The 14,727-nt window shown below is 39.4% G+C and overlaps 1 protein-coding gene across 3 annotated transcripts in view; it reads right to left on the reverse strand.

Moving 5' to 3' along the window:
• Positions 1-2,054: 2,054 nt before the first annotated feature.
• bves (blood vessel epicardial substance) overlaps positions 2,055-14,727 on the reverse strand; it is a 31,268-nt gene continuing 18,595 nt past the window's right edge. For 2 of the 3 annotated variants that reach the window (XM_038274751.1, XM_038274752.1), the window contains exon 8: positions 2,055-2,701. In XM_038274751.1, the coding sequence (XP_038130679.1) occupies positions 2,577-2,701 (125 nt within the window). In that variant the 3' untranslated portion in view covers positions 2,055-2,576. Of the gene's footprint in view, positions 2,702-11,612; positions 11,655-14,727 lie in introns of all 3 variants that reach the window. The other variant, XM_038274753.1, reaches the window with a different exon arrangement.

Consider the following 14,727-nt stretch of genomic DNA (forward strand, 5'->3'; position numbering starts at 1 on the left):
ACAATGATTCCAAACACACCGCCCGGGTAACGAAGGAGCGGCTTCGTAAGAAGCATTTCAAGGTCCTGGAGTGGCCTAGCCAGTCTCCAGATCTCAACCCCATAGAAAATCTTTGGAGGGAGTTGAAAGTCCGTGTTGCCCAGCGACAGCCCCAGAACATCACTGCTCTAGAGGAGATCTGCATGGAGGAATGGGCCAAAATACCAGCAACAGTGTGTGAAAACCTTGTAAAGACTTACAGAAAACGTTTGATCTCTGTCATTGCCAACAAAGGGTATATAACAAAGTATTGAGATGAACTTTTGTTATTGACCAAATACTTATTTTCTACCATTTTTTGCAAATAAATTCTTTAAAAATCAGACAATGTGATTTTCTGGATTTTTTTTTCTCATTTTGTCTCTCATAGTTGAGGTATATCTATGATGAAAATTACCGGCCTCTCTCATCTTTTTAAGTGGGAGAACTTGCACTATTGGTGGCTGACTAAATACTTTTTTGCCCCACTGTATTAATTTCTCCCCTTTAACTCACTATAAAAGTTTTCACTCAGTCTGTTTCACCTTGAAGGCCACTCATTTCTCTGCAGGATGGTGTTTGCAGACCAGACGTAGCTTCTTCCCATAACAATCCAGATTCTTTCTAAAGGTTTATTCATAACATGTTACTGTTTAACCAAAGTGTCTGTAATTTGTATTGACTCTGACTACTTTCAATTGTTGTAAGTAAGGAGGAACGGACGCTGCTCTAGCAGAACAGGGCAGAATGCTGTGCTATAAGGGCTGTATGATGATCTGTTCTCTCTTTGCAAAGATATGAATAAATGTGCCGACTGAGTGAAATCCATCGATCTTCGTTTATTTAACCAGGATGAATAGTTGAATACTTTTTTCCCACGACACACAGCGTGCTAGGGTTGGACTGACTAGCATTGTTAGCTCTTAACTACCTAATCTTCGGGTAGCGGCCATTTTGTGAGTTTATGACATATTGTTCTACCTGAGCCCCAACATCATCTGAACTAACCTATTTTACAGCATTGCTGCTAAATATTAATGCATTTCTGATTCATTGTTCATCTTTCACTGTAATACAGGTAAGACGTCACGGTTTTGAGGACATTTAATATCTCTGTAAGTTTTATTCACATCTGCTGCTATTTAAGCGACACTTTAAATGCATAAATCTTTCAAACGTGAACATTCCTCAGACTCTTCCAACGGACACTTAAACGCCTCCTTTTTCCTTTCTATTACTATTTTATTTACCTTTTGTTTGTGTTCAGTGTTTGCGTAGTTAAGAGATACAATAACACAGTGATAGGGATTATTAGATAATAAAGGTACCAATGTTTTAACCCGTGGTCTCTCGAGGTTATTATGCAGTGATTGATTTATCACCCAGAGCCAAATCAACCCTCTTTTGTCAAATCAAAGAAACAGAAACAATTTATTTGGTTGGCAATTAATAGCTGTGCTGATAACCATAGTCTAAATTACTAAATTGATGAAAGAAAGCTGGATTTGAACAGCCAGTCCAGTAGTCCAAGCTTGAGTAAAGACTAAAGAACCTTGGTGAATATCAGTGATATCAGTTATAATCATTTAACTAATCATTAATTGATGTTATAATTGATTTGAATGTATTATTAATTATCTATAACTCCCAGTTATAGTTATTTATAATATTTACAATCTTCTGGTAAAATAGCACAACACTAATTTAAATATAATCCAAGCAAAATAATGTATCCGCAGGATGAAATGGAGAAAACAAAACTTCCTGTAATTAAATGAAAGAAACTCCCTCAAAAATATGCTTTGCTTCTGTGAAAATGTTTATTTAAATGACCAGAAACATTAAAAATACTTCTTGAAATCTTTGATTTTATTTCACTAGTAGACCGCTTTTGTATTCAGTTTTTTTGACAGACCTCAAATTATTTCAGTTTGAACATTATTTAGTGCTACTGTACATTTGTGAAGATTTTTTATTTTACAAGAGAAAATGGCTTGGAGTTGGTAGGGCCTTCTACAATACTCTACCTTTCAGGGGAAAATAACATATTTTACTGTGACTTAAAAGAAAATAAAAAATCAAGTGGATGACAAATAAATGACCCAATTTTCATTTTGCACTAATATAAATTCCAACAGAGCATTAAAATGGTGCAAAGGCTTAAAAAGACAAATCTCTGCAGAATACAAGAAATCTGCAAATTATGAAAACAAAGCTTACAAAGAAGTTTAGGAAATCCTAAATACAAATACCTTAAGTTTTGGCAGTAGAATAATATTTATATGCATCCCATCAAACCATGAAGATCTTTTGTTTTGGTTTTTAAACAAAAAAAGGAAGATCTAAACAGTAAAAACTACACAAGTAGAAAGAAAATCAAGTCATGCACTCCGATTAACAAACTCTGAAGATGTTAATGCTGTCTATGAATAAAATCTAATTTTCATACTATTAAGGGACATTTTATTTATTGACAATGGCAGAATATGAGAAAAGCAGTCAGGCTCTAAAGGAGGCTGTAGAAAAGCTGGTGATCCTGGTTGTTCTTCACCTGCCTGCTACACATCTTTGTGATAAGCTTTTTCCTGCTGCAGAGAGGAGGAAGAGTCTTCAAAAACATCGTCCTCCATGCTTTCCTCTATAGGCTTCATCTTAGTCGAAGACTTGGTTTCCGGTGACTTTTCTGGAAAAATAAGTGTTGTAATGAGAGGAGAGAACTACTTAAAATGCAGATTTCACATGCACAATGGGTTAAAGCAAAAGCACTCTTGAGACTTTAAGATGATCAGAGGCCGCCCTCGGCGCTGGGAGTGCGTCTGCCTTACAAGATGAAGAAACTTTTTATGGAAGGTGTAACTCACCTCACATGGTGTTTTTTATAGAGTAATGTTCCAACGTACATTTTTTTTGTATGTGGAATTTAAATATATATTTTTAGTTACTTAAAAGCTTTGTTTCTAATAGGATATGAGACAGTGATATGTTCAAAAGATAATTATTATACAATTATACGTATTAAGTTGTTTGCATTTTGAATAAAAACTAGATTTACTAAAAAAGGTGTGATGAAAACGATTACAACCTTTGCACTTTACAGAACTCTCTTTCTAAAATGCTGACATGCGTTGGGTATTTGGCCTGTATAAATACATAGAATTTTCTATGAACATTGGATAAATCTCTATATTTATAGCAACATTCAAAGCCTTATTGGGCAATGGCAGCTTTCGAGGTAAGCACCCCTCTGTCCGTCTAACCCCCAGATTCCACATACTCGGTCAGCGCTCCGCCCCGCTTACGTACATCCTGCGGAGTACTTGTCTGTCATTTAATCAATGAGAGCTGTCCCACGTCCACCGCTATATGGCGAGCCAAGAATGGCGCTATTCGCATCTAATTATCACGTTAAGATTGAAATTCACCCGCTAAAAATGCCCTTTTTTCCTAAATGTTTTTATTTGGGCAGAAACTGAACACATGCTGGATGATGGTGGGGATTTTTTTTAATATGTCAAATTAAATTAAGCGCTCACAGGGTTCATACAGGAATGAGTAACTCTAATTTGATGCTTTTTAATGCTCTTTTAAGGCCATTAGAAATAATTTTAATGCTGTCAACAAGAACCATGTACACAAGTTATTAGTGTACATGACATATGAAGGAGATGTAAGCACAGTTCCAAGACTCTTGTATGTATGTATATATATATATATATATATATATATATATATGTATATATATAAAAAACACGACAAAATCAATCATTTTTACTGTCGACAGGCTGCAGCCATATCCTGAATTCCTCGTTTTTCAGCCACTTTTGTTTAAATTTGCATTTCCCCATTCTCTAGCTTATTCTCCGCCTCATTCTTCTTTTCCAAACAACTGCTTTACGATCAACTGCAAGCAGTTCTGCTCGAATTAATGGCAATATAACATATCTGATGAAACTTTTTTTATAAACTTTTTTTTTCAATAATCTATTTCAAATGCCAGGATAATCACTTTTAATGAATTTTAGTGCCAATTAAGGCCTTAATCAAAAAATAATAATTTAATGAGTTTTAATGATTTTTAATGATCCGCGGAAACGCTGGTTCATTTCTCCATGTTTGCTGCTTTGAATTTAATAATATAGCCCACGCTCTCCTCAAACTCCGAGGAAGTCAGAGCGGATCAAGATGAGAGAAGCAGCGGAAGCTGTAGGCTTTGCTTTGCGCAGATTGTCTTGAGCGCATTTGGGCGGAGCCTGGCGGTGACGGAGGATGTGGGATTTCGGGGTAAGGCGTTGCATCAGTGGGCAAGAACCTTCACTTGCCTTGCCTGCTATCGGTGGTCTGAGTGCCCAATGGCTACAAATTAAGAGTTGCCTTTCTCTCCATCAGTATGCCATATAGCAGATGTGGATACGGCATCAGTTTTTGGCTTGAAAACTTTTTTTTGTGTAACTTATAGGAAAATAAATCATTTCATAAACCCAATGTAGTTGTAATCTTTCATTCCAAACAGTGAAAGTTCTGCCAACCTTTATACTTTTGTTGTGAAATGCAGTAAAGACAAATTTGGGAGATGGCTTTTTAGTTTCAGCAGCAGCCATTCAAAATGACCCTTTCCTCATCGCCAGCCGAATGGCCGCCCGCTTCCATCCCACTATCAGCGAAATCCCCTCCAACTTCCAGCCACTGGAGTGACCCCCATCATGCATATTTCTTTACTCTGACTCCACCCTTTCACTGAATTACAGGGTCTGATCAGCAGATGACGCTTCTCTTTAGATATTAATGTCCAAATTATGACAGAAAACATACTTTATAAGAAATATTGATGTTTAAAAAGGAATTGTATGGGACCAACCAAGGGCCATCAAGGAAAGTGAGGAAATGTTTAATGGCTACTACTGTAAAGCCTCACTGTGCTTGAACACAGACATCCCAAGTACCAAAAACAAATTTCCGGGAGATTATCATTAAATTACCCCCCCACACGAGCTGCACAGCTTTCACAGCTTTCCTTGGCTCTCGTTTGTTGTTCCTGCGTAATATCAGTAGTTCTAATCTACACATGGTGCACAAATTATTGTATTGCCTGCTCACCCTCACTCGTACTAATAAAAAAAACACCACCTCGCAGAGTCTAAAATCCGGGATAATTTACCCGACTCGCGGGCATCCGTGAACAACTATCGATTTCATGGAAACTCCTGGAACTTCCGGGAGACTTGGAATGTCTGTAGAGATTAAAGTTCAATTTCAACAACAAAAAATGCTGCTAAAGAGATGTTAACAAATTAAATTGCTATGAACTTTTCTTTACCAGAACAGGTAAATTAAATTAGCTCAGAGTAGTGACAAATGTGAAGCTAAACTCCGTAAACCTTCAGTTACGCCAAATCAAATATGTTTAAATCATATCACTGTGTGGCAGTATTTCACCCAGTGTAGATGACAGTACTTCTCTAAATGTTTGTCACCATCCATTAATGATCTAAGAGGAAGAAATGATTGGTTTCTGATTGGTGTCTTCACTGACTGAGCAGATACAGGAACTAGCTAACATTAACCCTGGCTGTTAGCTTGGGAGCAGGATAGCTGCTCAGAATAAATTACCCTGGAAACTAATTATCTTACTGCTTTCATTAAACAAAGTTGCGAGTTAATTTGGCCATCATATCCGAAAAATCCTGACTTAAAACTTTATCTTGGTTTCCTAAAATAGGGGCCACTTACATGAATTAAAACAAAGATTAAAGGTATTTGAGTATAAATTACAAACCTAAGTCCACTGGTTTGTATAGGACAAAGAGCATGTTTCCTAGCACACAGGTCAGGCGGACTCTGGCTTTGGCTCAGTACTGGGAATGCATTAGTATGCATTCCTCTTTATCCACATGTTGGATGATCAATCAGCTTGGGTTATTCACCAATGTTCAGAGGTTGCCACAGTAAAGCATTATCACTTACTCACTTACCTGTAAAAGTTTGATCTCTTTTTGTCCTGCACAACCTGAAATCAAACCCTAGTCCCCCGCTTTATTATTATACATTTCAACCATTACACTATAGTGCCATTGGCATGTACCTGAAAAATTCAAGACCCTTTGTAAGAATCATGTACAGCCTTGAAATTGAATCAAACTGTTTAAAGTAATCATAAATCTGATGAACAAGACACATCAACAGCAATGTTGATGCACTAAATCTGCACTACATGTAGCGGCCCTATAGAGCGGCCATGTTGGAGAAATATCAGTGTGAAAAATGTATTTAGCTTCTGACAGGACATTAGAAGGTCGGCCTGTTTGGTCTCAAAAATGCATTGTATGACTCAGAACTGGTTACTGACGGCTGCAACAACGCTTCGCCAAAACAACAATAAATCTGTCCACTGAGGTCACTGCACCTAAGAGAAAGCTGGAGATGATGGGCTGTGCGAATGGATGAGGAAAAAGAGTTGAAATGTTCAAGGTTCAAGGACTTTAAGGAGGATGATGACATAACCATTTCAACTATTAAAGGAAATATTGTTTCTAACAAGGCGTTGGGCAATGTGGGGCCCTAGGCAAAGACAGGCAGGGGGCCCTCTGAATGGAGAAGACATAGAACAGCCCCATTCTCCAGATAGAGAAATGTTAATAGAATAGACATCCATTATCTGTTCTAGGTTGTGTCCCTCTCTTCTTGTCCCTTTTCTTCTTGTTTTCCTCTCTATGTTTTGTACTCAGCTGACTTTTCATGCTGTCTCTAAAGGAATGAAAGATTTTTTCCAAGCACTAAGCTCACTTAGCTGATTGCTCCTTCCTGTGTTTCCAAAAAGGCCAAAGTAAATAACCCAGTCCTTCTTTTCACTGTAGACAAGCCATGATCTGCTTATCTGTTCTCCATTTTTCATTTGGATGAAATAATAGCTGCATGAATCATGACAGCAGACAAGATAGAGGAGAGCAGGAGGCGGGGTTACCAATCTACTGGCTCTGGAGAGCAGAGTTCGCTGCTTTTAGATGTTGTCTCCAAAGTCTCCAGTAGCAGAAAAAAGTCTCTAGATTTGGCGCTAGGAGCTTTTTAGAAATCAAAGTGCTAGAGGGGTCTGAAAAGTGGCTAAATATAGCGACTAAAGCGCTAAGTTGGCAACACTGCTCTTTGCATGGTTTGTTTTCAAATGGTTTGCTGCTGTCTGTTTGGACCTTTCTGAACATGTGCAGCAAATGGACTGATCCAATATGGTGGACACTGAAGGGGGGGGGCTGAGACACGCTTAACATTATAAGTGTTCTGGTGACAAAAGGATTTTTATCAAAAACATAATTAATTTGCACAAATAAGGAATAATACACCTAAAAAAGAGTTTTATGAGGCCCCTAGGAATTTGGGCCCCTAGACAACTGCCTAGTATTGCCTAATGGTAAATCCCCCCCTGTTCACCTGTCATCAGAGAGGCAGGACGTCCTGCTTGATCTCTTCTCTGATCACACAATACAGATTAATAGTTCTCTTCATGTGCACTGTAAAGTTCTGGTTGTTAGTAGCAACTGATTGTCAAAAGCTGCAACTGACGTACTGTTTACATTGGCATCCACATTTCAGTCTGCATGGACATACCTGAAAAACAATTTAAGCTCACGACTCCTCAGAGTTTAGAGTGATCTCTGTGTATATAATCTAATATAAAGCAAAGAATACAGCTGCTCTGTTCAAACAAGCAAGCCCAGACATTACATTAGATCAGGGGTCTTCAACGTTTTCCAGGCCAAGGACCCCCAAACTGATGGCGAGATGGAGCGGTGACCCCCTAATTATATATATTGTATGAAATTGTGTTATATCAAACTGGTCCTATATCACTCTATTAAATATTAGTATTGTAACGAAAGTAATTTCGCCCTGGGATTATTAAAGTATTTCTGATTCTGATTCCTGGTTGATGGGACAGGTGTTGTGAATGAAACGGTGTCCAGCTTGAAAGAGCTCCTGTGTGTCTCTGAATGTGAGCATTGATGACTGAAAGACATCTTCTGCCTCCATTTATCTGTTCACTACTGTGTGTTGAAGTCATGTTAAAGTGGATTTAAAAACATTTCAATTAGTAGAAAAAAATAGCAGGAGGAATATAAAAAAAAGCCTAATAAATCAAAACTCTTGCGACCCCCATGCAGTACCTCCAAGGACCCCCTAGGGGTCACGGACCCCCTGTTGAAGACCTCTGCATTAAATAGTTGCACTAAAAGACTCTTGACCAGGAAGTTCTAGTTATACTTATAGTGTGTTTTGTTCAAGTTTACCACATGCTGTATAATTTTATTTAAAGAAAGAAAGTTTGCATTATTTGTTAACATTTTAGCTGTAAAATGATGGGGTATAGCAGCAAGTTAGCCTCTTGATACTGTGGGCAGCAGCACAAGTTAAATTGGGCCTGTAGACGTTGGGAAAAATACATGGTCTGACATTCCATTCTGCACTTTTAAGGGACCAAAGCCAGATGTGCAGCAGAGATAGTCATGTAGACATTTTTGTGACCTAATATGTACATTTGCACAGCATTTAGCAGCCAATTTGATGCCAAAAGCTAAAGGTGCTCTTGGTGATCTAGACACTGGATAGAATATGTCATGTGGCATTGTATTCGACACAAAGACGAGCAGCGGTGACCTGAAAGACATCATATAGATGTGCTCTGCACAGTGGGTATATATCTATAGACCTCCCTCTTTTAATTATTGTCAAATAATAAAAAGAGTCATTTGGAAAAGCATTTCCAGGGAAGGCTAAATATGCAGCCCACCACCAAGCTGGGAGTGACAGAAAAAGTGTGATTACAGAACTTCTGGATAACTCAGAGGAGCGCAAAGATATATTTAAGAAGTGGATTGCGTCTCTAAACTGAACTAATGCTGCAACTTTGGTTGCAAGCATAGAAAACTGTCCACAGATCCAACACAGGGAGGGGAACTTTCTTCAGTTTTTTTCCCCAAATCCTCAAAATAAAAATCAGACCAAGGAATTCTGGTGACGGAGGATGTGGGATTTCAGGGTTAGTCACTTCCTGCTTGGTTCCTCATGACTCAATCAGCTCCTCCCAACAGAAACATGTTCACCATAGAAAGATTCCTTTATTGTGTTTCTATAATTTCATCAATGCAAACCTAAACCGGGCGGTAACGTGGCACGTAGTGAATTCCACGCAGTGAGAGCGTTCACTGCTCATCCCTGCCCTCCTGCTACTATGTGACATTTGCTCCAGGATAAACATTTAGTCATGAATGCTTATTATATATTTAAGCCCACATAGTCCTTTTCTATAGTGGGATAAAACACTTAGAGCCTGTGTTGCCATACAAGGCTTATAGAAGACTTTTACATTTTTGCAGCTCCAGACAGATTTTTTTGGTCCAATATAGCTCTTTGAGCAGTTTGGGTTGCCGACCCCTGACCTGGATGTAACACTGACCCCAGTTTGTGAGACTGAAAAATTGTGTGTGTAACCAGGTGGTCAGCAGCAGAAAGGCTCAGCAGTGGACCGTATTCTCACCATTGATTTTTACTTTATGCACCTCTCACTTTCAGTACAAGAAAGCCCACTAGATGATTCTGTGGTCATTGGGTGCATCAGATTAGGACAGGGACTACAGAGAGCTGATGGAAGGCTTTGTGGAATGGTGGGGTAAGTTTATGTTTGTCATGATCTGGCCTGATAGCTCACCTTAATTGTTAATTTTACTCACCAGCCTAGCTCTGCTTGGTTTTCTAATTATCCCTGATCTCATCCAGCTGCATCTGTTTCTTTATATTTGGTTCAACGTGAGCGATCATGGCCAGATGATTGTTTGATTTCTGTTTGTTCCCTGTTTGCCCTTTTTGTTAGTGGCCTGTCTGTTAGTTTTAGATCTATTTCCAAGGTTCATGTCCCTGCTACAGTCAGAAGTTTAATCTCAGGCCAATGTCCTCAGGCGAGCTATTCCGTAACCAGTGCTGAGAGCTTTTCAGCGTTTCCCGATTGATTCTGTTTTCCTGATTCCGTTCCCTCTCATCCACTGGGCCAGTCTGATCTGTTCGCCTGAACCGCGGTTGGACTCCTGCTGGATTCTGCCTTCCAGGTGCGTTTTGTTCTGAGCTGGATCCTCGACGCACGGGACTCTGAACCTTCCTTCCTCTGAAAGATTCCTGGAACCCGGATCTGTCCATTCCTGAGTGGATCGGAACCCCTGACTGGACTGCAGACTCCTGGATTCCAGTTCTACTCGAGTCTGACCTTAATCCCTGTCCTGGTTTGGAGTCTGCTTGCTCACTGGGGCTGCTGCATGGGGGACGCTCTGGACGGCGGATCCTGCCTATGATTGAGAGGATGGACTGTATTGTTAAACCAGGTCAGTGACTCATTCTGATAATCATCTCCTGTTCAGATGATTGTGGTCACTTACCTGTGTTTCTCTTTAACCAGAGTATCAGTGATTGGGTGGTGTCCCGCGTCCTACCTGCAGCAGCTCCACAGCAGCATGCTTCTGTTCTGTTCTGTTTTTTAATAAACGTTTAAACTTTCCTTCTGGCTGTCTCACCTTGAATACTGGGTCCATCTGTCCCGTTTATGACAATGTTCCTACCTCTGGGGTGGGTACATAGCATAACGGCACGATTCTTTTAGGGTGGAAGTAACATGTCACAATCCGTTAACCGGTGGAAAGAAACACGTCACCACTGACAACAAAGGCAGGATAAAAAACAAACACCTTTTCCAATGAAATCAAATGCATAAAATGAATCCTGCTAAAAACAGTTGAGCCTGTGGATGACCACGTTGTCGTCATGCAGATATGATGCTAGATTTGGAATTGGGTTAAACCCTTGTATGTCCAGCGGCAGAGAAAACTTCAGACAACCCAGACCATATAACTCAGTGGTAATGTGCTTTTTCAGTCCCGACCCCATATTTGTTTTCTAAGGTATGCAAAAAAACACTGAAACAGACACTTCACCTGCATTGTCTACTGATGGTGGTCAGAGGGCCCGGTGGCGCCAGTGTACGGCAGCCTCGCTTCTGTCAGTGAGCCCCAGGGCAGCTGTGGCTACAATGTAGCTTGCCACCATCAGTGTGTGCGTTTGTGCAGGAATGGGTGAATGAATGTAGTGTAAAGCGCTTTGGTCAAGTCTCCTGACTTGAAAAAGGCGCTATATAAGAACATGCCATTTACTTATTTATCATATTTAGTTATTTTAAAACAATTGTTTCCTGTTGGAAGGGTAGGACATGAAAAAAACGTATCTAAATATAATTTAGTAGATGCCAAAAACGTTTGCATCATTTCTTTCAGAGAATGAATAGCTGAAAGGGAGGAATGATAAAATAACCTGACCTGATATTACCACCCCCTGATCACGGGACTTGCCTTAATTAAATCCCTTTTAGTGTATTTTTGACAATATTAAATGTTAATGGCAAAAACGGGTTATGATGAGACTGTTAAACAAGGCAAAAAGTAGGCTTCAAGGGGCTAAATGGTGAAATGATATGAAGTTGTGAGGGTTTGACAGTAAAACAAAAAATGTTAATCAGGTCAGAGTTGGGGATGGTGTTTGTTAGGGGAAAATAAAAGAGGTGCTCTTACAACTTTTCCAAGGAAGTGCTCTGTCTGAGGGAGGGGTCACAGCTGAAGGCAGGACAGGAAGAACACTGTCAGAGAAACACTACATCTAGACGGGAGTTGAAAACACTAGTGTTCACAGGGGTGGGGGGGGGGGTGTATGTTTGAAAATCAAATGGGAATATTAGAGATCAGCTAAACTAGTATCCGTAGAAAGTAAAAGAAAACTGTTTTACAGATCTTGTTTATTTAGGATGAAACGCTTATAAAGCAGGCTTCAGACGATAATGAAACTTTATTGATCTCACACTGGAAACATTTACCTCTACATTTAACCCTTGGGGAGCAGTGGGCTGCCATTGTGTATCGCCCAGTGAGCAGTGTGGGGTTAAGTGTCTTTGTTCAGGGACCCAGAGTGGCAATCCGTGGGAGTGGACTATCTACCTAACCACTAGGCCCCACCCCCAGGTAACAGGGAGCTTAACAAGTTGAAGCAAATCTTCTCTGTTTTAAACTTAAAGATGCCAAAACTGTTATCATGTCGGTCGAAAAATGTTGGCAATTCTTTTTGGGACATTTCAAAATGACATTTAAATTCTACAGAGAATGGATAAATAGACAATTAGTTAGGCAAAATTAACCACGGAAAACAGCTGATACCAACATCTTTAATCTCATCTACATTTTGTATTTGTTTTGAATAATTAATTCTTTCCATTGCAGAATTGGAAATTACATCATTCTGTCTATCAAAGACAGTCCGTCTGATATATAACCAATAATCTATCATTGCAGAAAGGCTGCTTAAAGCGGAACAATGTTTGTTTTTTACATTGGGCCCTTGATTATACGTTATTAAAATCAAGGGCTCAATGCGCGCAGATGACATCATACACACTCCGCTTTGTTTTAATATAAATATAAAAACTATAACCGCGGATGTCTGGGGGACAGTGATTGGCCTCCATGTTCTGAATGCTGGCGTACCATAAAGAATAAATGATGAACAGTTTAGTTTGTGCCTTCAAGTCGTTGCCCATAGGAAGACGTTACTGGATATAACCTAACGGAATATCTTCAGAACGGCTCCAAATGACATGATGGAATAACGTAAAATCAAGGGCCCAATGTAAAAAAAAAAATGGCGTTCCCCCAGTGGAGAATATAATACATAGTAGCTCCTCAGGGCTGTTTTTTTTTATTAGCTTTACAAAGCTGCTATTTAGTTTTAATGATGTAATGTTGCAGTTTAACTTCACAAGGTGTGAGCAAAATGAAAACTGTTACCAATATTCAGAAATTTAAAAGTCTATATATACTAAGATGTGCAGTCATTTGTTTTGTTTGTTTTCTTCCTAGTCATTTATAAAGTAAGCTGTTTTTAAGAATTGTTTTATTTAGATTAAACATTTTGATTGTTATGACACTAACATTTAAAACTTATTTTAACAACAGTAGGAATTAAACATAAATGGACAAACTTGTTAGTATCTCTTAATATTCAAAGAAATAACTTGAACCTGACAAAGATAGAAATAAATAAGACTTTGGAAATGAACAAATGAAAGTCGGATATTGATTTTCAAACATGCCTCAACAGAAGCCTGAAATAGATGATGGTATCCTTACCTTAAAGGTCTCATATTATAATACATTTCAAAATAAAAGTATTAACAATGAGGCCCCCAGAGCATGTTTATCTCTGCTTGAGCAGGACAGATCCTCCCAGATTCAGCAGACAGAACAAACCAGTAACCTCCTCATTCAGTCCTCGTCTACATGAGCTGTTTTCACTTTCCATGCCCTCATCCTGCCCCCACAACCCGCAACCATGACGACCAGTCTGCATTCGTAACGATGCCGGCGTTCTGTCAGATGAGCATAAAAATGGCTTTAAATTCCTTTCAGAAGTTTTAATTCTCGATATAACCGGACTTTTCAAACAAGTCAACAAATCTCACAGATAATGCAAATAACATGCACAAAAAGCTTATAAACATCCTTCGCTCTCTGCTTTTTGTAGGAACAACTAGCATCAGCGACCCGGGCCAGTGAGCAATAATTGGCTGAAAAGACGACATAGTTTACATCCAAGAGACATCAACATTTGGTTGACAAGTGAAAGATGATTTCAGATTGTTTGAAACTAATATGAAAAGACGATGAAAACTAACCTTTATGGAAGCAAGACAAATATGTTTTTGATTATCAATGTCAACAATGAAAAATATTTAATTACCGTATTTTCACGACCATAAGGCGCACCGTACTAAAAGGCGCAGTCTCAGTCGTGTGCCATTACTGTATTTAACACACACATAAGAAGCACCGGACTATAGGGCACGTTTTTTATATACAGGTTAATGTCCTCTACTACCTTTAAATACCTCTACTGCGTATTTAAAAATACAGCGGGGGCAAAACTGAGTATGACTGTGCTTTATTCATGTATTTATTACAAAGTATTAATCAAACCTATCAAAGTCATCATCCTCTGTTTCTGAATTAAACAGCTGCGCTAAATCAGACATGCCAATTTCCCCTTCTTCGCTGTCAGAGTCACTTTCCGTGCCGGGCGGCTCCTCAGAAATAATGCCGGCTTTTGCGAAAGCTTGAACAACAGAGCCAGCAGACACGTTAGTCCTAGCATCTACAATCCATCCGCTAACGGTGGCGTAATTTGCCCGGCGCTGCCTTCCACTTTTCGTGAAACTGTGGTCTCCGTCTGTCATCCGTCGCTCCCACGCCGCTCGCAGCCTTACTTTGAACGGCCGCTTCACACCGATCTTGAGCGGTTGAAGTTCCTTTGTCAGACCCCCCGGGATAACGGCGAGCACAGCGTTTATTTGTTTCCCCATGTTTTTCACATCGGCTGTGAGATGGGCACGCATGGAGTCACAGATTAACAGAGATGGTGATGAGTGGAAAAAACCACCTGGTCTCCTTACATTCAGCCACTCTTTCATCATCTCCTCAATGAGGTGGTCTCAAAAGTCGCAGTTGCAACACACATATGGTGCACCGCACATTTTGAGGGAAAAAAAAGACGTTTATGTGCGCCTTATAGTCGTGAAAATACGGTATGCATTTATAATAAAAAGTCAATTTCTTTATCTAATGCATTCAATATTTAATGTAA

This window comes from Cyprinodon tularosa, unplaced genomic scaffold (genome assembly GCF_016077235.1).
Source record: "Cyprinodon tularosa strain WSP-4 unplaced genomic scaffold, ASM1607723v1 ctg929, whole genome shotgun sequence".
In the NCBI taxonomy this organism is placed as follows: Eukaryota; Metazoa; Chordata; class Actinopteri; order Cyprinodontiformes; family Cyprinodontidae; genus Cyprinodon; species Cyprinodon tularosa.